At 37.7% G+C, this 24777-nt stretch overlaps 1 protein-coding gene across 1 annotated transcript; it reads right to left on the reverse strand.

The window, feature by feature from the left end:
• Positions 1-15028: 15028 nt before the first annotated feature.
• On the reverse strand, positions 15029-16149 carry LOC129009012 (olfactory receptor 10S1). Its single transcript, XM_054441663.1, has one exon. The coding sequence runs from the start codon at positions 16120-16122 to the stop codon at positions 15064-15066; it is 1059 nt and encodes a 352-aa protein (XP_054297638.1). The 5' UTR covers positions 16123-16149; the 3' UTR covers positions 15029-15063.
• Positions 16150-24777: the final 8628 nt, after the last annotated feature.

Raw genomic sequence — 24777 nt, forward strand, 5'->3', positions numbered from 1 at the left:
ATTCAATATAGGTAAAGAGAAATTACAAATATTGAGATACAATTTAAATAATTTGAAATGATCATGGCAGAAGAAAGTGGTTCAACATTTCTTAAGTGCCAAAAGGAAGGAACGACTAATCTCTAATTCTTTATTCACTGACAAAATCTTTAGGAGTAAAGAGGGGAAATAAAGACATTTCCAGATAAGGAAGCCTAAAATAATTTGATGCCAGCATACCTATACTTACAGAATGGCTAACAAAAAAAAAAAAAAAAAAAAAGCATACCAAAGAGAAAGGAAATAATAGCAGAAGGAGGCTTGGAACATCAGGAAGAAAGAACAATGGAATGGGCAAAAACAGAAATAGAATAGAATATTCTCCTGTGTTTAAAAAATTTTTTTGACAGTTGAAGAAAATGTAGTAATATCATCTCATGTGGCAATCAGTGTATGTAGAAGAAACACAATTTTCTAAGTGAAAAAGGAAAAAGGAAACTAAATCAAAGCAAATTTATTTAAAGTTGTAAAATGTCAATATCAGTACACTGTATAAGTTACATACATATTTTAATGGCTAAGGAAAATATTAAAAACTTAGAGATACATGCTTTAAATAGCCATACGTAAATCAAAATTGAATTCTGAAAAATATTGAGTAATTCACAGGAAAGCAAGAAAATTGAAAACAAGAATAAGAAACAGGGGAACAAGTAAAAAAAAAAAATACAATGATGGAGTAAGGCCTACAACATCAATAAATCAATATATGACCTAAACAAATTATCAGATTAAAAGGCAGATGTTATCAAAATGCTTTAAAATTTCTCAACTACATGCTGTTTATAAAAAACTCACTTCAAATAAAACAATATAGATGGGTTGAAAGTAAAAGAATGGAAAACAATATAACATACAAATGTAATGCCTTAGAATTATTTATGTTTTCTTAGTACATGTCCTTATCAGTTAAACATTTTGAAAATATAGTCTCTCTTTGTGGCTTGACTTTTCATTTGCTAAATTGTATCTTACAACTTAATATTATGGAGAGGAATAACCAAATCAGAAATTAGGCCCAATATTTAAACAGACATTTCATCAATGAAGACATAAAAATGGTTAATAAGCATATAAAAAGATGCTGAACATAAATATTTATTAAGAATGTAAAAAATTAAAACCAAAATGAGATTCCATAATCCTCTAAAATGACTGTAATTAAAAAGACGAACAATACTAAGGGTTGACAAGCATGTGGAAAAACTCAAACCCTCGTAGACTGCTGGTGGGAATATAAAATAATAAAGCCTCTTTTGAAAATGGTTTGGCAGTTTAATAAAAAGTGTAAGATAAACTTTCCGTTTAACATAGTAGTTCCACTCACCACACCTTCATTTAACTTACTCTCCTCAGAAGCCCAAAAGCATTCACCAGTGCCACCATCACTAATCTTTGCATCCAAATATCTTTGTTCACTTATCATGAGCCTGAACTACTTTTTTACAAGTGGTGGTGGGATAATTAAATAGGGATATACAAAAAAACTAACTTCAATTAGTAACCCACACCATATAAAAACTTAATTCAAAATAGACCACAGACCTGAATGTAAATCTGAAAGCCATAAAACTTCCAGAGAGAAACATAAGAAAATCTTATTGGGACTTTGGGATTAGCAAAGACTACTTAAATATGGCACCAAGAGCACATTCTATAATAAAAAAATGGAGATATTAGTATTCACAAAAACTAAGATTTTTCTGTTTTTTGAAAAACACAAGAGAATAAAAAGAAAAGACACATACTAGAAGAAGATATCTGTAAATAATATGTAAAATCTCAAAAGTTAATAAGAAAACAATTCAATTAAAAAAATGAGCAAAGACTTGAATAATTGATTTATTAGGAAAGTTAAATGGATGCGGATAGCACTTGAAAAGTGCTCCATATTACTAATCATCAGGGAAATTTAAATTAAAACCATAAAAAGATCCACTATATACCTTTTGGAATGTCTTAAAAGTGAATGACCATGGTCATATTCATGAATGAATGAGCATGGTTGTGGAGAAACTGAAACTCTCATGCACTGCTGATAGAAACGCAAAGTTGTAAAGATTTTGGAAAATAATTTGAGAGGTTTTTAAAAAGTTAAACATACAAGTACCATATGACCCAGCTATTCTACTCCTATATATTTACCCAAGAGACATGGATCCATATCACACAAAGACTTGTACGTAAATGTTCATGGTAGCTTTGTTTGCAATAGTAAAAACTGGAAACAATCCAAATGTTCATCAACAGGGCAATGGAAAAAAAATGTAGCATATTTACATAATTAACTATTTCTGAAATGCATAAGAAACTATTTCAATTATTTCAGTCATACATGTTTCACACTGTTGAAATTGTTCCAAAGCTATTGGATATGCTGTTCTGTTTCTCACTTTTTTCTTCTTGAATTTGAGTTTGGGAAGTTTCTGGCTACCTACTTTCAGGCTCACTGATTATTTCTTAAGCTCTTTTGAGTTTGAATAAGCACATTGAAATGATTCTGTTTTTAACCACTTCATTGAGGTATGATTGATATACAAAAGCTGTACATATTTAATGTATATAGTTCAATAAGTTTGGATATGAGTATATATCCCTATAATTATTGCTAAAATCAATGTCAAAAACATATCCATCACCTCAAGCTTCTTCCACTTTATAAGTTAACTAATTAATTAATTTTTGTGATATGAACACTAATCATAAGATCTACCTTGTTGGCAAAATTTTAAGTATGGAACATATTATGGTTAACTATAAGTACTATGATGTGCAGTAGATCTCTAGGATTTATTTGTCTTGTATAACTGAAACTTTGTACACTCTGAGTAATACCTCCCCATTCCCCTCTCCCTACATTCCATGACAACTACCATTCTACTGTTACTATGAGATCAACATTGTTTTTAGATTTTACATATAAGTGAGATCATGCAGTATTTGTTCTTCTGTGTCTGGCTTATTTCACTTATCATAATGTTCTCCAGGTTCATCTATGTTGTCACAAATGGTAGGGTTCTTCCCTTTTAAAAGCTGAATAATATTTTATTATATATATGTCACATTTTTTTCATACAGTCAGTGATAGATGGGCATTTACTTGCATGTCTTGGCTTTTGTTAATAGCACTGCAATGAACATGGGAGTGTAGATATCTCTTTGAGATCCTGAATTCAGTCTTTTGCAAATATATCCAGAAGTGAGATTGCTGGCTCATATGGTGTTCTATTTTTAATTTTTTTGAAGAACCTCCATACTGACTGCACCAATTTATATTTCCAACAACATACAAGCGTTCTCTTTTCTTCATATCCTTATCAACACTTGTTATCTTTTGTCTTTTTGTGAATAGAGGTGTGAGGTGATATCTCCTTGTGGTTCTGATTTGCATATCCCTCATGGTTAGTGATTATATTTAGCAAAATCCAATGGTTTTTCTCTGGATTCAGAGTCTGGAGTGCTCACCATTACACCAAGGAAACATTGCAACTGTTTTCTCTACGCTCACACTCAATACAGAACATGTCTGTGAGATGTGTGCAGTATTTCCCAACCAGCCAGTTCTCTAACTCCAGCTGGGTATCCTACAGTTTAACTCAATTCTGAAATGACAACCTGGATATAGTGTCAGCTCTCATGGACTAAGGGCTCAATCCCACAAGACTAACCCAACTTCAGATGTCAATTGAAAGTCCAGGTTGTCAACTGTGTTTCTGACTGACTGGCTATAAATCAGAGATATATTCCCTCTTCATGTTCAGTCATTTGCTAGAGTGGCTCACATGACTCAGGAAAGACCTTTACTTACTATTATATATTTATTATAAAAAATACAACTTTGGAACAGCTAGTTGGAAGAGATGCACAGGGCAAGGTTCAGAAGGGTCTCCACCATGGGAGACTCTGTCCCTATGGAGTTAGGGTACACCACCCTAGCATGTACATACCCTAGCATGTGGGTATGTTCTTGTTTACCAACCCAGAAGCTCTCTGTGCTCCATCTGTGGATTTTTTATGGAGGATTCAACACATAGGCATACTTGATGAAATCATTGGCCATTGGTGATCAACTCAACCTTCAGCTCCTCCCTCCTCCACCCTGGAGATTCTGTGTTGAGGTTGGGGATAGGCTGAAAATTCCAACCATTTAATCACTTAGTTGGTTCCCCTGGCAATTAATCCTTATTTTGAGGCTACCCAGGAGCACCCAGTCATCAGTAATCTCATTAGCATGGAAAAAAATCACTTTGGAGATTCCAAGAGTTTTAAGCCCTCCATGCCAACAATTGAAATGAAGAACAAATATATATATTTATTATAAATCACAATGGCATGTGATATTGTGCACATTTGCATATGCCATCTGTATGTCTTCTCTGGGGGAATGTCCATTCAGTTTCTTTAAACGTTTTGAAATAAAGTTATTTTATTGATTTTTTGTGTCTGTATCTCCTTCAGTTCTGCTCTGATCTTAGTTATTTCTTGCCTTCTGCTAGCTTTTGAATGTGTTTGCTCTTGCTTCTCTAGTTCTTTTAATTGTGATGTTCGGGTGTCAATTTTAGATCTTTCCTGCTTTCTCTTGTGGGAATTTTGTGCTATAAATTTCCCTCTACACACTGCTTTAAATGTGTCCCAGAGATTTTGGTATGTTGTATCTTTGTTCTCATTGGTTTCAAAGAACATCTTTATTTCTGCCTTCATTTCGTTATGTACCCAGTAGTCATTCAGGAGCAGGTTGTTCAGTTTCCATGTAGTTGAGCGGTTTTGAGTGAATTTCTTAATCCTGAGTTCTAATTTGATTGCACTGTGGTCTGAGAGACAGTTCGTTATAATTTCTGTTCTTTTACATTTGCTGAGGAGTGCTTTACTTCCAACTTCCAACTATGTGGTCAATTTTGGAATAAGTGTGATGTGGTGCTGAGGAGAATGTATATTCTGATGATCTGGGGTGGAGAGTTCTGCAGATATCTATTAGGTCCACTTGGTGCAGAGCTGAGTTCAATTCCTGGATATCTTTTTAACTTTCTGTCTCATTGATCTGTCAAATGTTGACAGTGGGGTGTTAAAGTCTCCCATTATTATTGTGTGGGAGTCTAAGTCTCTTTGTAGGTCTCTAAGGACTTGCTTTATGAATCTGGGTGCTCCTGTATTGGGTGCATATATATTTAGGATAGTTAGCTCTTCTTGTTGAATAGATCCCTTTACCATTATGTAATGGCCTTCTTTGTCTCTTTTGATCTTTGTTGGTTTAAAGTCTGTTTTATCAGAGACTAGGATTGCAACCCCTGCCTTTTTTTGTTTTCCATTTGCTTGTTAGATCTTCCTCCATCCCTTTATTTTGAGCCTATGTGTGTCTCTGCATGTGAGATGGGTCTCCTGAATACAGCACACTGATGGGTCTTGACTGTTTATCCAACTTACCAGTCTGTGTCTTTTAATTGGAGCATTTAGCCCATTTACATTTAAGATTAATATTGTTAAGTGTGAATTTGATCCTGTCATTATGATGTTAGCTGGTTATTTTGCTTGTTAGTTGATGCAGTTTCTTCCTAGCCTTGATGGTCTTTACTATTTGGCATGTTTTTGCAGTGGCTGGTACTGGTTGTTCCTTTCCATGTTTAGTGCTTCCTTCAGGAGCTCTTTTAGGGCAGACCTGGTGGTAACAAAATCTCTTAGCCCTCTTCAAGGAGAACCACAAACCACTGCTCAATGAAATAAAAGAGGACACAAACAAATGGAAGAACATTCCATGCTCATGGATAGGAAGAATCAATATCATGAAAATGGCCATACTGCCCAAGGTAATTTATAGATTCAATGCCATCGCCATCAAGATACCAATGACTTTCTTCACAGAATTGGAAAAAACTACTTTAAAGTTCATATGGAACCAAAAAAGAGCCCGCATTGCAAAGATGATCCTAAGCCAAAAGAACAAAGCTGGAGGCATCACGCTACCTGACTTCAAACTATACTACAAGGCTACAGTAACCAAAACAGCATGGTACTGGTACTAAAACAGAGATACAGACCAATGGAACAGAACAGAGCCCTCAGAAATAATACCACACATCTACAACCATCTGATCTTTGACAAACCTGACAAAAACAAGAAATGGGGAAAGGATCCCCTATTTAATAAATGGTGCTGGGAAAACTGGCAAGCCATATGTAGAAAGCTGAAACTGGATCCCTTCCTTACACCACCTTATACAAAAATTAATTCAAGATGGATTCAAGACTTAAATGTTAGACCGAAAACCATAAAAACCCTAGAAGAAAACCTAGGCGATACCATTCAGGACATAGGCATGGGCAAGGACTTCTTGTCTAAAACACCAAAATCAATGGCAACAATAGCCAAAATTGACAAATGGGGTCTAATTAAACGAAAGAGCTTCTGCACAGCAAAAGAAACTACCATCAGAGTGAACAGGCAACCTACAGAATGGGAGAAAATTTTTGCAATCTACTCATCTGACAAAGGGCTAATATCCAGAATCTACAATGAACTCAAATAAACTTACAAGAAAAAACAACCCCATTAAAAAGTGGGCGAAGGATATGAACAGACACTTCTCAAAAGAAGACATTTATGCAGCCAACAGACACATAAAAACATGCTCATCATCACTGGCCATCGGAGAAATGCAAATCAAAACCACAATGAGATACCATCTCACACCAGTTAGAATGGCAATCATTAAAAAGTCAGGAAACAACAGGTGCTGGAGAGGATGTGGAGAAATAAGAACACTTTTACACTATTGGTGGGACTGTAAACTAGTTCAACCATTGTGGAAGACAGTGTGGGGATTCCTCAAGGATCTAGAACTAGAAATACCGTTTGACCCAGCCATCCCATTACTGGGTATGTACCCAAAGGATTATAAATCATGCTGTTATAAAGACACATGCACACGTATGTTTATTGTGTCACTGCTCACAATAGCAAAGACTTGGAATCAACCCAAATGTCCATCAATAATAGACTGGATTAAGAAAATGTGGCACATATACACCGTGGAATACTATGCAGCCATAAAAAATGATGAGTTCATGTCCTTTGTAGGGACATGGATGAAGCTGGAAACCATCATTCTCAGCAAACTATCGCAAAGACAAAAAGCCAAACACCGCATATTCTCACTCATAGGTGGGAACTGAACAATGAGAACACTTGGACACAGGAAGGGGAGCATCACACACTGGGGCCAGTTGTGGGTTGGGGGAAGAGGGGAGGGATAGCGTTAGGAGATATACCTAATGTAAATGATGAGTTAATGGGTGCAGCACACCAACATGGCACATGTATGCACATGTAACAAACCTGCATGTTGTGTACATGTACCCTAGAACTTAAAGTATAATAAAAAAGAGAAAGCAGATATATGCAAGTAAAAAAAAAAGAAAAAAAGAAATAAAGTTATTTTATTTTATTTTATTGCTATTGAGTTGTAGGAATTCCTTATATATTTGCATATTAACTCATTATCAAACACATGGTTTGCAAATATTTTCTTTTATTCTGTAGGTTGCTTGATCATTTTGTTGATTGCTTCCTTTGCTGTGCAGAAGCTTTTTAGTTTTATGCAGTCCCATTTATCCATTTCTGCTTTTGTTACCTGAGGTTTTTGTATTATATCCAAGAAATCATTACTAAGACAAATTTCAAGAAGATTTTCCTTCTATTTTCTATTAGAAGTTTTATAGCTCAAGGAATTGCTTTTAAAAATCCATTATGAGCTAATTTTTGTGTACGGTATAAAATAGTATAAAATAAAGATACAATTTCTTTTCTTTTCTTTTTTTTTTGCATGTAGACACCCAGTTTTCCCCAGTATTGTGTATTTTTGGCACTTCTGTTGAAAATCAATTGACCATACAGATATGAATGGGTTTATTTCTAGGCCTTCTATTCTGTTCCAAAGGTCCATTCTATTCAATTTTTCTGCCAGTGCTATCACGTTTTGATTACTGTGGCTTTGCAATACGGTTTGATGTCAATTAGTGTGAAACCTCTAGTTTTGTTTTCTTACTCAAGGTTGCTTTGGCCATTTGGGGAGTTTTGTGGTTCCATATGAATTTTAGAATTGTTTTTCTATTCTTCAGAAAATGCCATTGGGATTTTAATAAAAGTTGCATTATATCTGCAGATTAATTTGGATAGTACAAACATTTTAATAACATTTTCATTTAATCCATAAACATTAAATCTCTTTACATTCATTTATGTCAGCTTTAATTTCTTTCATCAGTGTTTTCTAGTTTTCATTATACAAGACTTTCATCTCCTTGGTTAAGTTTATTCTTAAGTATCTTATTCTTCATGTGATTGTAAATGAGATGGTTTTCTTAATTTTTCTCAGTTCATTGACAGTGTTTAAAAACATACAGCTGCTTTGTGTATGTTGATTTTGTATCCTACAACTTTATCAAATTAGTTTATTGGTTCTAACGGTTTCTTTCACGTGTGTGTTTGTGTGGGCGGAGTATTTAGCGTTTTCTATATATACGATCATGCCATTCACAGAGAAAATCTTAGTTTTTCTTTTCTTATTTGGATGCATTTTATTTCATTTTCTTTCCTAATCCTCTAGTTGGACTTTCAGTAGTACGTTGAAAAGAAGTAGAGAAAGTGGGCATCATTGTCTTGTTCTTAATCTTAGAGACAAAGCTTTTAGATTTTCGAAGTCGAATATGATGTTAGCCATGGGCTTGTTGTATATGGGCTCTATTGTGTTGGGGTTCATTCCTTCTGTAATTAATTTGTTGAGAGTTTTTATCATGAAAAGATGTTTTGTCAAATGCTTTTTCTGCATGTATTCAGATGATCTTATTAATTTCTCTTCTTTATTCTTTCAGTGTTGGTATTATATTTACTGATTTGGGTATGTTTAACTATCCTTGCATCCCAGGGATAAATTCCACTTGATCATGGTGTATGATCCTTTTAATGTGCTGTTAAATTCAGTTTGTTAGTATTTGTTGAGAATATTTTACATCTATGTTCTTTAGGAATATTGGACTGTAATTTTCTTGTAGTGTTATTTCTGGCTTTGGTATTAGGGTAATGCTGGCTTTACAAAATAAGCTTGCAAATTTTCCCTTCTTGCCAGGTTTTTTGAAAAATTTGAGAAGGATTGGGATTGATTCTTCTTTAAATATCTGGTAGAATTCACCAGAGAAGCTGTCAGGTCCTAGGTTTTCTTTAATGGGAGATTTATTACTGTCTTAATCTCCATACTCATTGTCAGTGCAGATTTTTTATTTCTTCATGATTAATCTCTTTTTTTTTTTCATCAGTGTCTCACTCCTGTCACACGGGCTGGAGTTCAGTGGTGTGATCTTGGCTCACTGCAGACTGGACTTCCCAGGCTCAGGAGATCCTCTGCCCTTGGCCTCCCAAATAGCTGGGATAACAGACATGCACCACTATGCCTGGCTAATTTTTGTATTTTTAGTAGAGACGTGGTTTTGCCATGTTGTCCATGCTGGTCTTGAACTCCTGGGCTTAAGCAATCTGCCCATGTTGGCTTCCCAAAGTGCTGGGATTGTAGTCATGAGCCACTGTGCCCAGCCTATGATTCAATCTTGATAGGTTGTATGTTTCTAGAAATCCATTTTTTCTAGGTTATAATATCTAATTTGATGATGAATGCTTGTACATGGTAGTCTCTTATGATCCTTTGTACTTCTGCAGTATCAGTTGTATCTTCTCTTTCATTTATAATTTTACTTGAGTCTTTTTAACGAAAACCTTGCTAAAGTTTTATACAATTTGTGTATCTTTTCAAAAAAACCACTCTAGCTTCACTGATCTTTTTAATATATTTTAGTCCCTATTTCATCCATTTCTGCTCTAATCTTATTATTCTTCATTCTGCTAACTGTTGTGGGTCTGATGTCTGCATCTGTGGGGATGAGTCTGAAGCCTGGGACTATAGGGGTTGGCCTGATGCTGGGGTTTATCGGGCTGGTCTTGGTGCACAGGTCCACGGACAAGCGTGGGGCTCTCATCACTCTCCTTCCCGACAAGAAGGATCTCTCATTCCTGTGCTATCTGGGGTTGGGGGAAGGGTGACATGGATGATGTAAAGCTGTCCTTCCTACCCTCTTATATCTGTGCTTCACTCAGGTGCTGTCATATAGATTCTTTAGTTCTCTCTTTGTGTTATTTCTTACAACTACCTGTAAATCTACATTTATCAAAAATAAAAGTGTAATAATATATGAATGTAAAATTAAGACATTTACAGAAATAACAAAATCAAAAGAATTCATCAACAGCAGACTTCCAGTGTAAGAGGTGTTATAGATATTAAAAAGTGTTCATGACATTAGAAAATGATACTACATTGTAACTTGTATATACAAAAAGAAATAAAAGGTAACAGAAATGATAACTAGATGGGTAAGTATAAAGCTATTTTCTCTTTTTTTAGTTACTTTCTAAATCTTTATTTTTTAAAAAAACTTTTATTTTAGGTTCAGGGTTACATGTATAGCTTTGTTATATAGGTAAATTGCATGTCACGGGAGTTTAGTGTACAGATTATTTTGTCACCCAGGTAGTGTGCATAGTACTTGATAGGTACTTTTTCGTTTTTCTCCCTCCTCCCACCCTCCACCTTCAAGTAGGCCCCAGTGTCTGTTATTTCCTTCTTTGTGTCTATGTGTACTAAATGTTTAACTTCCACTTATAAGTGAGAACATGTGAGATATATATAGAGAGAAATGCTATTTTATTAAATTCTGGCACTGCCAATTATATATCTATATCTATATCTATATCTATATCTATATCTATATCTATATCTATATCTATATCTATATCTATGGTTTTCGCTCCTGTATTAGTTTGCTTAGGATAATGGCCTCTATCTCCACCCACATTGCTGCAAAGGACATGATCTCATTCTTTTTTATGGCTGTGTAGTATTCCATGGTATATATATGGACTACATTTTCTTTTAGGCAGTCTACCATTGTTGGGCATTTAGGTGAATTTCATGATAAAGCAAAAGTTTTATTATTTAATATCTTTTAAAAATAATGACTTATTCCGAATGAAAAACCCACAATAACAATATATTGTGAAGTTTTAAAAAGTTGTATAAGTAGAAGTACAGTGTATGAGAACAATCTATTAATAATATTGTATCAAACATTTAAGGAAAGAAATAATACCAATTACCAAAAATTGAAGAGTTTAGAATACTTACCATCTCAGTTAATGAAGACAATATTATTCTGATACCAAAAGTAGACAAAAACATTGCAATAAATAAAATATATAAGCCAATATCTCTCAAGAGTATATATACAAAAATACTTAACAAACTTCTGGCATATCAAATTCAACAATATGTAAAAGGATAATACATGAAGACAATTGGGGTTCATTCTAGGAATGCAGATTGGCTTAACATTGAAAATCAAACATTGTAACTCACCATATTAATAGACTTAAAGAAAAATTATATGACCATCTCAGCAGATGGAGAAAAAGCATTGGACAATATCCGACATCCATTAATAAAAACTCTCAATAACTTAGAATTAAAAGGGGACTTCCTCAACCTGATGAAGGATGTCTATGAAAATCCTACACCTAACCTAAGCAAATATCCTGAAAAACTAAATGCTTTCCCCTAGGATCAAGAACAAGGCACGTATGAAAGAAAGTTATTTGGGATATTGTTGTATTCACCTCTGGAAAGTACAATGCATCCCAATATTTTAGAATTTTGGTAAATTTTTGAGTGTGTGTGTGTGTGTGTGTGTGTGTGTGTAATAGAGAATGATCTAAGTTCAAAGATGTCTAATTCAAAGATTGAAGAATCCGTATCTCAAAGAGAACCTCTCTTGATTAAAGACTGATAAAACTGGTTCTGAAACATTTGACTCCAAAGCTTATACATTTCTACAAGATTCCTTGGCCAATGTTACCTCACCATAGCTGTGCTAGTTTGTGCTCTCCTGGGTTTAGTGTTTTCAAATGTTTATTCTAATTTACATGGCAGAATTGTTAGTAACAATGTAAGCAGGAGGTGGATATAAACTTGACAATAAAAACTCTCACAGAACATTTTTAAAGAAATGCTATTTTATTAAAATCTGGCACTGCCAATGATGGGGGCCACAATTATACATTTTACAGATCTTCATCTTATTTAAACAATAGCCTGAAATCACAAATCAGTTGTGTATTCATTATTTGAATGCAATTCCTCCTGTGGAAGTCCTTCATTCTCTGAGGGCATTTAGTCAGCTTGATTACATGTATCATAACTTCCTTTGTACAGTCAACCTTCAAGAGTACTGCTAAATTTCTTCCTCAGAAACTCCATGCCATAGGATGAACAATAGCAAGTTAGTGAGTCACTCTTACAGCATGTCCTTCCCTGCAAATTATCCTGTCCAAGTAATGCTTTTGTTTCCTGTCCATTTGACATGTATGTATCATAAGGAAAATACCAATTTGTGTACTATTTTCATTGTAGGGAAGCTGGGAAAATGATAATCTTATATAGTTCTCTTTTTGTGAAGTTTTTTTTCCATTATCATTAATACTAGTTAATTTTCTAGTCCCTCTTCCCTTTAAATTTCAAGTAAACTTGTACTAGTATATACACCACATCTCCTAAATCTGAAAATCAGACCGAAAGATAGAAGTATCCAAAAGAAGAAAACAATTGGAATTAACAACTTTTCTTTCCTTTACTGGATACAAAACAAATATTTTTATTCAGTAACTTTGTTGTGAAAAATGTGTATGTGTCCTGTTTTATTTTCAAATCCTGAATACTTGACTGAACAAATATTTTACCTTGTTTCTTTGCTTAGAGCACATAAGAAACATAACAGTCTTTGCTCTTCAAGTTCTTACAATCTAGTTATGCAATGAAACATTTAATAAAAATATAAGGCAGGATATCAAGTAGTGCAATTTTGAAGGACTATTATAAGCCAATGTGTTGGAGAATCCTTGCTGCCAGTGTTAAGGTCAAAGTTGAGAAAAAGAATAATTGGTATTGTACAGCCACAATCTTCTTCCATAACTTATCCTTTCATTTCTAGAAGGCAGCCATTTAACAAGATTGAGGAATGCTATAAGACAAGACCATAGCTTTTTCCAACACCATCTCCCATTCTACATTTGACTCTCATACATTCCACCTTCACTTCAAGTCTACTCTAACAGGAATGATGAGTTTGCCTAAGCTACTTCCTAGAGATACATCAGTGCCTCTGAGAAAATAGAACAAGGGAGAACAGCTCTGAGTTCTGGATGAATGCTGCATCTTCACTGCATTTCTTTCTCTCTTTTTTTTTCCTTTCTGTGAATGCTAGGTTTAGTTTCTGCATTTGCAGTGGAATAGGCACTATTCAAAGGCCAAGGAATCCTTATCTCAAAAAGTGCCTCTGTTTATTGAAAGCCTAAAAGGATTTTGAGACCTCTAATATATTGGGTAAAAAATGGGGTGGGATTTGATTATCTGTAAAGTACTATTGTCTACTTGAAATGTGTAGTCTTTGAAGACATACAGATTTGAGTTGGAATCCTGGCTTTAACTATTACGGTTGGCATGGCCTGGTAAAAGTTATTTTATCTTACTTTATCTGTATATCATAAATAACAATAACAATATTGCTGCAAAATATATTTCTTAGGAGGATTAATACAGACCAAGCAACTAGTACAGTGCCTTGTACATATATATGTCAAAAATGATTATAGTTACGATTCCCATTCTAATAGTCTTATAATTTTTTCTCTTCATAACACTTCTGATCTAATTCTATAAAGTGTCTCTTCATCTAGGTTTAGCAATACTCTTATTATCTTATGTCTCTGATGTTATAATAGTTGATTAACAGGCCGTTCTACCATTTGTCCTTTTTTTCTCTCTCTTTTCTAATTTATCTCATGGTTTAGCATTTAAAGCAGTGGCTTCTCAGGATAAAGGTATTTCTATAGATGACAAGGAGGAGGAAAAGTAAACAGGTAGGATGCCTACGGCATAATCTGAATTCTTTAGATTGGCATTCAAGGACATTTTCATTTTATAGAATAGTTTAGGTGAATACAACACAACTCCTTCCTCTTGTATGGTAAGCTGGTTTAACTAAAACCTTCAGTTATCTTTTATAATTTTGAAGTCTAGAAAGGCCCTTTCTTTTGTAGTTGCCCTATAAACTCAATGAAGGTGTTAAAACCTTGCTAATCCTTCAGAAACAATTTGAACCTTAGTTTGTATGATAAGCTCTCTTTGAATTCTTCAGCCAGCTTGGTAAGAAATATGAGCACCTATTTTACATGACACAATATAATTATTTTATTTAGACCTCATAATATCCTACAAAGCAATTATTTTAAATCTTACTCTTAAAAGTGGAGACTAAAACTTCAATGATAACATCTGTACAAAATTCTACAACTAGGGCTGGTTGGATCAGTATTAGAATACTGGTAGGTTCAATTGACACCAAAACCCATGTTATTTCTGTCTCTCAGTGTGACCTTAATTATATACTACCATGAGTGGGAGAATAAAGATAATGTCACTTTCTAAGTCACCTTGGACAATCACTTTTCTCCTTGTATTTTATCATTTTACAAAATGTGGTTTCTAAGCTTGGAAATATGTATACAAAGGTTATTTTCATTGCATTTTATATTTTTGTTTACAGTATTCTGTATTTATGTATTTAATAAAGTTATTTCATAAAAAGTAAAACAATCATTTACTAATACAAATGAGGATATGAATAGCATTTCACATACCTCTGAACCATAGTACTTAGATTTTGGAGAGACTCTAGACATCATCTAATCCAGTCTCCTCATTTTCTAGATGAAGTGTTTGCAAGGGAGAGAGTGGGGTAGACCATTTGGCCAAAGCTGGAGGAAAGTGTGTGGCTGAGTTGCAACTCAGTTATTCTGATTTCCACCTGAATGATTTGAGATGTGAATAGCTGCTTTCCTGGCAGGCAAACTGTGAGTTTTGATAGCACAGACTATGGGGATGGGCTGCCTGCTGTAGACTCTCGGAAGCTGCTGCACAAAAGCCTTCGCAGAGCATGCTTCACCTCCTTGTTCCGCAAAGTGTAAATGAATGGGTTGAGCATTGGAGTTACGATTGTGTAGAAGACCGCAGGGGCCCCAGCTCCTGCCTCGCTGGAGCGAGGCTGCAGGTAGATACAGACAGGTGGCACGTAGTACAGGAGCACCACAGTGAGGTGGGCAGTGCAGGTGGAGAAGGCCCGCTGCCGGCCCTGGGCTGTGCGGATGCGCAACACAGCTGCTGTGATGAAGGCGTAGGAAGTAACGATGAGGATGAGGCAGCCTGCAGCCACGATGCCAATGTTGGCAAGCATGACTAGCTCATTAATGGTGGTGTCTGTACAGGCGAGCTTTAGGACAGGGGGTATGTCGCAGAAGAAGTAGGCAATGTGGCAAGGCCCACAGTAGAGCAGGCGGAAGGTGAGGGAGGTGTGGATTGCAGCGTGCGTGGCACCTATGGCCCAGGTGATTCCAGCCATTTCTGCACACATCCTTCTGTTCATGGCCACCGGGTAGTACAGGGGCTGACAGATAGCCAGATAGCGGTCATAGGCCATGACTGTGTACAGGAAGCACTCGGTGCTGGCCAGAAAGTGGAAGCAATAAAGCTGTACGGCACAGCCCTCAAAGGAGATCACCTTCCCATCCAGAGTCAGCAGGCCTGCCATGACCTTGGGCACTGTCACTGTAGACAAACAGGCATCCAGGAAGGAGAGGTGCCCCAGGAAGTGGTACATGGGTGAGCTGAGGTGAGAGTCAGAGCCCACAGTTAGGAGGATGAGGAGATTCCCAGCCACGGTGACGCTGTAGATGAGGAGGAAGAGGAGGAAGAAGAGGCTAGGATGTTTAGCTGTGTACATCAAACCCTCCAGGAAGAAGTGGCTCACCACAGTCTGGTTGGGGTTCTCCCTTGTCATAGTCACCTTCTCACACACAGAGCGGCTAGTCATCCCCTTTGCAACAAAACTGACATTAACGGAATAAATAGCTGTATCCCTTTCCTGAGATGTCATTATCCATCAAGCCACACCACCTTGGTCTTACCCAGTAAGCAAGAGAAAGATGTACAAGTTCATCTTACAGTTTTGTTCTGCTCTAGTCTAGTGCTTCCTTGCTGTTTATTTCTTCATAATGAATCTTTCAATACAAGATCTGCAGTTTTGGTGAGGTATATAAAGGACTGTAAGAATTATTTGCAAAAATGTACTCCCTAAATAACAGCAATAAAAATATGGATTATAAATCCTACTCTCAATGAGTATTTTTTGCAAATATTCCAGAATTGTGATGCCTCTGCCCTCCTACTCTATGTACTCTGCCATGCTGTAGATGTAGAAAGGCAGGTTCTTATTGCTGTGTCATCAGGGAGATGCATCCTATTTTCAGGTGAGACTTGCCTAGAGTTTTGATGCTATTACATCAGCCAGAAACACAGCAGCCCCACCCATTACTCACCCAGAGGAGTTCTTTGGAACTTCAGTTACCACAATCCTCAAGTGTGTAACAATGGAGCCTTGGAGAATGGACTGAATAAATTATCAGGGCAATTTTTTCTGTACATTTTGTGTTCTTCCTGTAAAGCTCTGTTTCAAAATTTGGGGAATTGTTTGCCTTTTCCTTTCTTGTTGAGCCTTTCCACTGGACTGTAATTGAGATTTAAAGAGTTCTCTTTGATTCTTCCATCTTTCACCTCGTTAGCCTAACAGATGTTGCATTAGGTGAAAAATTTCCTTAAACTGCTTTTTTTTTTTCCTGTTGTCTCTTCAGTTCCCGTGGATTTTACCTAACCCCGCCTCTTCAGATTTTACAGCTAGATTTTCACAATGGCATTTTATGTCGCATCTCTTACTCACTCCCTGATATACCAAATGATTCAGTATTCAACTTTTTTGTGCCAGTTTTCTTAAAAAAATTCGAACATATCTTTTCTTACTGTTCCCTAGTGCCTGAGGTATAAAGTGTATCTCTGTCCTATATTCAGAATTATCTATAAACTATTTCCATTATCATGAAAAAAACTTTATCTCCTGCAATCCCCTAAGAAACTCCCGTTATCCAGGGATGCTATTTGCCTCATCTCAATTTGCCATAATCTCTCTCTGATCTTGTCACAGGATCCTTAGGATGTCACTTTTTCTAGACAGAAACCTCTGTGGCTGGTGGTTCCTCTGCTTGAGTTTGCTCATGCCTGCTGGGTTCTCTTCACCCACTTGGCCTGGCCGGCAGGCTGCACTTGGCTCGTGCTACCAGCCTGGATTCCATGCTTGCCAAGGGTGGGAGAGGCGAGAGGTGTGTGAGTGAGTAAGCACAGGGGTCTGGCCACTGCACACAGCCAGGCACACTTGCTGCTGTGGTGGGGTGGGCAGCTCCAGGTGCCAGCAGAGGCACCAGCTTCATGTGAGGCTATAGCTGGACCAGGCATACTGCAAGTGGCTTCCATTATGGGCACCAGCATCTGGACGAGGGGAATATGGGGGCACCCAAAAGCTCAGAGATGCCAGGAACTGCAGAGCCCAAAGAGGGTATTACAGCCTGTCACAGCCCTGGCTCAGGGAGTCCTGAGGTCTGGGCTCCCAGAAGCTCTTCTCTCCTTCTCGTCACCCACAATGCAGTGAATGAGGGGGTGAGTTTGGGGGTTTGTTTTTCGGTCTGTTTGTGTTACAGCCCTTTCAGTCCCACCGCCCCACTCCGACCTGCAGCTCCTGGGCTGGCCTGGCCCGCCTCTGCTTCCTGTCCCATGGGGTGGCCACCCAGCACTGGCAGAGGGTGGGAGGGCTATAGTGTTACAGCAGCTCTGGCTTGGGGAGTCCCGAGGTCTGGGCCACCAGGAGGGTCACCACTTTTTACTCCCATAGTCCAGGAGCATGTCACCACCCACAGCTTGGCAAATGAGCCAGGAACATGTTACAGCACCTTTAGCTCCCACTGTTGGGTGGGTCCCAAGTTCTCATCCTGCATGCAGGAAGAATGAGGATACTAGAGGACAACTAGAGGGTGAGCAAGGTGCAGAGGAGCTTTATTAAGCAAAAAAACAGCTCTCAGGAGACCTGAAGTCAGTAGCTCCTTTCTGCAGGCAGGTCCCCCCATTGAGTGAGTTTGGTTGCATCTGAGGCTTTTATGTGCTTAGAATGGAGGAAGTGCATGCTGATTGGTCCATGGGTGGCTATAGGTGGGTCTGGAAAAAGCATCATCTAATTGGCCAAAAGGCATCAATGAAGTTCTCACTCTGGGTTGTGGACTTCACCCAAAACTGGCACCCCAGACCCCAGGCTCCAGGCTGTCCCTGGCATGAAGATGGGGTTTCACTGGGGACCCACTCCTCCCACCTAGGAACATGTCTGCCTCCCGCCATCCATGATACACAGGCTGTCCAGGCCAAGGGGTACCTGCAGGCCTGCACTGAGCCACCCTCAGCCACTTGGCCTCCCTCCTGTGCTCGTTGGCACCCAAAGTCCAGAGGGAGACAAGGCAGCAGGGAGCTAGCTGAATGTTATTGCCTAGGTTTTCTTCTAGGGTTTCTATGGTTTTGGATTTCACATTTAAGTCTTTAATCCATCTTGAGTTAATTTTTGTGTAAAGTGTAAGAAAGGGGTCCAGTTTCTGTTTTCTGCATGTGGCTAGCAAGTTTTCCCAGCACCATTTATGAAATAGGAATATTTTCCCCACTGCTTGTTTTTGTCAGGTTTGTTGAAGATCCGATGGTTGAAGACATGTGGTCTTATTTCTGAGGTCTCTATTCTGTTCCATTGGTCTATATGTTTGTTTTGGTACCAGTACCACGCTGTTTTGTTTACCGAAGTCTTATAGTATAGTTTTAAGTCGGGTAGTGTGGTGCCTCCAGCTTTGTTCTTTTTGCTTGGGACTGTCTTGGCTATGTGGGCTCTTTTTGGTTCCATATGCAATTTAAAGTAGATTTTCTAATTTCTGTGAAGAAAGCAGTTTGATGGGAATAACATTGAATCCATAAATTACTTTGGCAGTATGGCCACTTTCACAATATTGATTCATCCTATCCATGAGGGTGAAATGTTTTTCCATTTGTTTGTGTTTTCTCTTATTTCCTTGAGCAGTGGTTTATAGTTCTCCTTGAAGAGGTCCTTCACATCCCTTGTTAGCTGTATTCCTAGGTATTTTATTCTCTCTGTAGCAGTCATGAATGGGAGTTCATTCATGATTTGGCTCTCTGCTTGTCTATTGTTGATATACAGGAAGGCTTGTGATTTTTGCGCATTGATTTTGTATCCTGAGCCTTTGCTAAAGTAGCCTATCAGCTTAAGGAGTTTTGGGGCTGAGACGATAGGGTTTTCTAAATATAGGATTATGTCATCTGCAAACAGAGTCAATCTGACTTCCTCTCTTCCTATTTAAATACCCTTTATTTCTTTCTCTTGCCTGATTGCCCTGGCCAGAACTTCCATTCAAAACAATGTTCAATAGGAGTGATGACAGAAAGCATCTTTGTCTTGTGCTGTTTTTGTAAAGTGAATGCTTGCAGCTTTTGCCCATTCAGTATGATACAGGTTGTGGGTTTTCCTTAAATAGCTTTTATTATTTTGAGATATATTCCATTAATATCTAGTTTATTGAGAGTTTTTAGCATGAAGGAATGTTGAATTTTATCAAGGGCCTTTTCTTCACCTGTTGAGATAATAATGTGGTTTATTTCATTAGTTCTGTTTACGTGATGGATTACAGTTGCATACGTTGAACCAGCCTTGCATCTCAGGGATGAAGCTGACATGATAGTGATGGATAAGCTTTTCGATGTGCTGCTGGATTCAGTTTGCCAGTATTTTATTGAGGATTTTCACATTGATGTTCATCAGGGATATTGGCCTAAAGTTTTCTTTTTGTTGTTGTTGTTTTGTCTCTGCCAGATTTTGGTATCAGGATGATGCTAGCCTCATAAAATGATTTAGGGAGGAGGCCCTCCTTTTCAGTTGTTTGGAATAATTTCAGAAGGAATGATACCAGCTCCTCTTTGTACCTCTGGTAGAATTTGGCTGTGAACCCATCTGGTCCTGGGCTTTTTTTGGTTTGTAGGCTATTTATTACTGCCTCAATTTCAGAACTTGTTATTGATCTATTCAGGGATTCAACTTCTTCCTGATTTAGTTTTGGGAGGGTGTATATGTCCATGAATTTTTCCATTTCTTCTAGCTTTTCTAGTTTATGTGCAATGAGGTGTTTATAGGGTTCTCTGATTGTAGTTTGTGTTTCTGTGGGGTCAGTGGTGATTTCTCCTTTATCATTTTTTATTGTGTCTATTTGATTCTTCTCTCTTTTCTTCTTTATTAGTCTAGCTAGTGGTCTATCTATTTTATTTTATTTTATTTTTTTCAAAAAACCAGCTCCTGGATTCATTGATTTTTTTGAAGGGTTTTTCATGTTTCTGTCTCCTTCAGTTCCACTCTGATCTTGGTTATTTCTTGTCTTCTACTAGCTTTTGGATTTGTTTGCTCTTGCTTATCTAGTTCTTTTAATTTTGATGTTAGGGTATTGATTTGAGATCTTTCTAGCTTTCTGATATGGACATTTAGTGCTATACATTTCCCTCTTAACACTGCTTTAGCTGCTTCCCAGAGATTCTGGTATGTTGTCTTTTTGTTCTCATTGGTTTCAAATAACTTCTTTATTTCTGCCTTAATTTCGTTATTTACCCAGAAGTCATTCAGAAGCAGGTTGCTCAATTTCCATGAAGCTGTGTGGTTTTGAGTGAGTTTCTTAATCCTGAGTTCTAATTTGATCACACTGTGGTCTGAGAGACTGTTTGTTATGATTTCCATTCTTTTGCAGTTGCTGAGGAGTGTTTTACTTCCAATTATGTGGTCGATTTTAAAGTATCATGTGACACTGAGAAGAATGTATATTCTGTTGTTTTGGGGTAGAGAGTTCTGTAGATATCTATTAGGTCCACTTGATCCAGAGCTGAGTTCAAATCCTGAATATCCTTGTTAATTTTCTGTCTCATTGATTTGTCTAATATTGACAGTGGCATGTTAAAATCTCCCACTATTATTGTGTGGGAGTTTAAGTCTCTTTGTAGGTCTCTAAGAACTTGTTTTATAATTCTGAGTGCTCCTGTATTGGGTGCACATATATTTAAGATAGGTCTTCTTGTTGAATTGATCTCTTTACAATTATATAATGCCCTTCTTTGTCTTTTTTGGTCTTTCTTGGTTTGAAGGCTGTTTTCTCAGAGACTAGGATTGCAACCCCTGCTTTTTTCTGCTTTCCACTTGCTTGGTAAATTTTCCTTCATCCCTTTATTTTGAACCTATGTGTGTCTTTGCACATGAGATGGATCTCTTGAATACAGTGCACTGGTGGTCTTAACTCTTTATCCAGTTTGCCATTTGGTGTCTTTTCATTGGGGCATTTAGCCCATTCATATTTAATGCTAATGTTGTTATGTGTGAATTTGATCTAGTCATCATGATGCTAGCTAGTTATTTTGCACACTATTTGATGCAGTTTCTTCATAGTGTTATTGGTCTTTATATTTTCATGTGATTTGCAGTGGCTAGCACTGGTTTTTCCTTTCCAAATATAGTACTTCCTTCAGGAGCTCTTGCAAGGCAAGCCTGGTGGTGATGAATTTTCCCAGCATTTGCTTGCCTAAAGGATTTTATGTCTCCTTCGCTTATGAAGCTTAGTTTCGATGGATATGAAATCCTGGGTTGAAAATTCTTTTCTTTAAGAATTGTGAATATTGGACCCCACTCTCTTCTGGCTTATAGGGTTTCTGCTGAGAGATCCACTCTTAGTCTATTGGGCTTCCCTTTGTAGGTGACATGGCCTTTCTCTCTGGCAGCCCTTAGCATTTTTTCCTTCATTTTGACCTTGGAGAATCTTATGATGATGTGTCTTGGGGTTGATCTTCTCATGGAGTATCTTAGTGGGATTCTCTGTATTTTCTGAGTTTGAATGTTGGACTGTCTTGCATGGTTGGGTAAGTTCTCCTGGATAATATCTTGAAGTGTGTTTTCCAACTTGATTCCATTCTACCTGTCTCTTCAGGTATTCCAATCAGTCATAGATTCGGTCTTTTTACATAGTCCCATATTTCTCGGAGGTTTTGTTTGTGCCTTTTCATTCTTTTTTCTGTAATCTTGTCTGTCTGCCTTATTTCAGCAAGATAGTCTTCCATCTCTGATATTCTTTCTTCTGCTTAATCTATTTGGCTATTGATACTTGTGTATGCTTCACAAAGTTCTTGGGCTGTGTTTTTTAGCACCATCAGGTTGTTTATTTTCCTCTCTAAACTGATTATTCTAGTTAGCAGCTCCTCTTCGTCAAGGTTCTTAGCTTCTTTGCATTGGGTTAGAACATGTTCCTTTACCTCAGTGAAGTTTGTTATTACCCATCTACTGAAGCTTACTTCTGTCAAATTATCCATCTCATCCTCCATCCAGTTCTGCACTCTTGCTGGAGAGGAGTTGTGATCATTTTGAGGAGAAGAGGCATTCTGGCCTTTTGGATTTTCATCATTTTTTTTTGCTAATTATTTCTCATCTTCATGAGTTTGTCTAGTTTCGATTTTTGAGGCTGCTGACCCTTGGATGAGGTTTTTGTGGGGACTTTTTTGTTGTTATAGATGCTGTTGTTGTTGCTTTCTGTTTGTTTCTCTTTCAATAATCAGATCCCTCTTCTATAGGGATGCTGTGGTTTGCTGGGGATTCACTTCAGGCCCTGTTCATCTGGTTCACTCTCGCACCTGGAGATGTCACTTGAGGAGGCTGGAGGACAGCAAAGATGGATGCCTCCTCCTTCCTCTGGGATCTCTGACCTTTAGGGGCACTGACCTAATGCCAGTAGGAATGCTCCTGTATACAGTGTCTGACAACCTCTGTTTGTGTCTTACCTGTTGGGTGGCACGGATAACAGGACCCATTTAATGAGGCACTTTGGCTGTCCCTTCATGGAGGGGGTGTGCTTTGCTGAGGGAAACTCACTTGTCTAGGCTGCCTGGATTCCTCAGAGCTAGCAGGAGGAAGGACTAAGTCTGCTGGTCCATGGAGACTATGGCCACCCCTTCCCCTAGGGGCTCAGGCCCAGGGAGATTAGAATCTTTTCCTGGCTGGAGTTGGAGCTCCTGCAGGGAGGCCCTGCAGCCACAATATTGGCTGCCATCCCTCTTCCAAGGAGCTCAGATGGCTTAGACTGCAGGCAGCCACAGCAGTGGTTATGACTGCCCCTCCCTCTGGGAACTCAGCAGGCTTAGGCAGATTCTAGTCAAGTGGGTGTTGAGAATCTGCACAGCTCCGTGGTTGAGGCCCAAGACTCCAGTGGTGTGGGGTCCTGAGTGGGATCTTCCAATCCATGAGTTGCACAGTTCCATGGAAAAAGCATGGTTTCCCAGGTTGGGTGGCATGCTCACTCACTGCCTCCCTTGGCTAGGGGTTGGGGCTCCCCTGCCTTGTGTGACTCTCATGTGGGCTGCTGCATCACACTGCTCTTCCTTCCTCTCCATGGGTCATGTCAGCCGCCTAGTCAGCCCTTATGACAACCGGGATACCTCGGTTGGCAGTGCAGGGTTTGCACACTGTTTTGGATCTTTTTGATGGTATCCTCTGATTTTCACTGCTTCTAGTTGGCCATCTTGGCCCCACCCTCAGCAGTTCTTCAAAATGGTAAACAAAGAGTTACCATATGACACAGAAGCAGTTTCACTCCTAAGTCTACTGAATAGAATGGAAAACATATATTCACAGGAAACTTGGATATGGGCGCTGGGTGCAGTGGCTCTTGCCTGTAATCCCAGTATTGTGGGAGGCTGAGACTAGAGAATTGCTTGAGGCCAGCAGTTTGAGACCAGCCTTGGCAACATAGTGACACCTTGTCTCTATAAAAAAAAAATTTAATTAAATCAAAAAGGAGATTTGAATACATTTATAGTAGCATTATCAGTAATAGCCAAAAGGTAGAAACAACCCAAATGTATATCAGCTGGTGAATGGATAAACAAAATGTGGTATGTGCATATTATGGAGTACTACGAAGCTGTAAAAAAGAATGAAGTATGTGCTACAGTGTGCGTGAACTTCAAAAACATGCCAACTGAAAGAAATCAGACACAAAAATCTCACATGGTTTATGATTACATGTATATGAAATGGATAAATACAGAAAATACATTGGTGGATGCCTGAGCCTATGGGTGGGAATGGACACTGACAGCAAATAAGCACAAGGTGATAGAAATCTTCTAAAATTAGATTGTGGAGATGTTTTCACAACTGGTATAAACTTGTTTAAAATTATTGAAATGTATAAATAAAATTTTTAGCTTTTATCTAAAAAAAATCTGTTTAAAAAACAGAAAACACAACTTGGATTTCTCTGATTCAGTTAGTATCCCATGTAATAAAGAGATTGTACATTTCATGATCTTTAAGACACTATGATATAGTGAAATGATATGATATGGAAATATATATGTATTTCACTATATGATGTAGTGAAATGATATCAACAGAAAGATCTGGACAGAGGTAGATCTACATTTAAATCTGGCTCTCATAGGAGCTTAGTAGCTTGATAAGCTCCCTTGAAATTTCTGAGCCTCAGTTTCCTCATGTGTAAGTGATTTTAAAATAATCAAGTTTAACATTTTAACAAGAAATATATCTATATAGTGTGTGTGTATATAAAATAGTAATTGTTGA

Source organism: Pongo pygmaeus, chromosome 9 (genome assembly GCF_028885625.2).
Source record: "Pongo pygmaeus isolate AG05252 chromosome 9, NHGRI_mPonPyg2-v2.0_pri, whole genome shotgun sequence".
Classification (NCBI taxonomy): Eukaryota; Metazoa; Chordata; class Mammalia; order Primates; family Hominidae; genus Pongo; species Pongo pygmaeus.

Excerpts from the sequence above, each read along its gene's own strand:
- LOC129009012 (XM_054441663.1), bottom strand. The coding sequence starts at position 16,122 with ATGACATCTCAGGAAAGGGATACAGCTATTTATTCCGTTAATGTCAGT.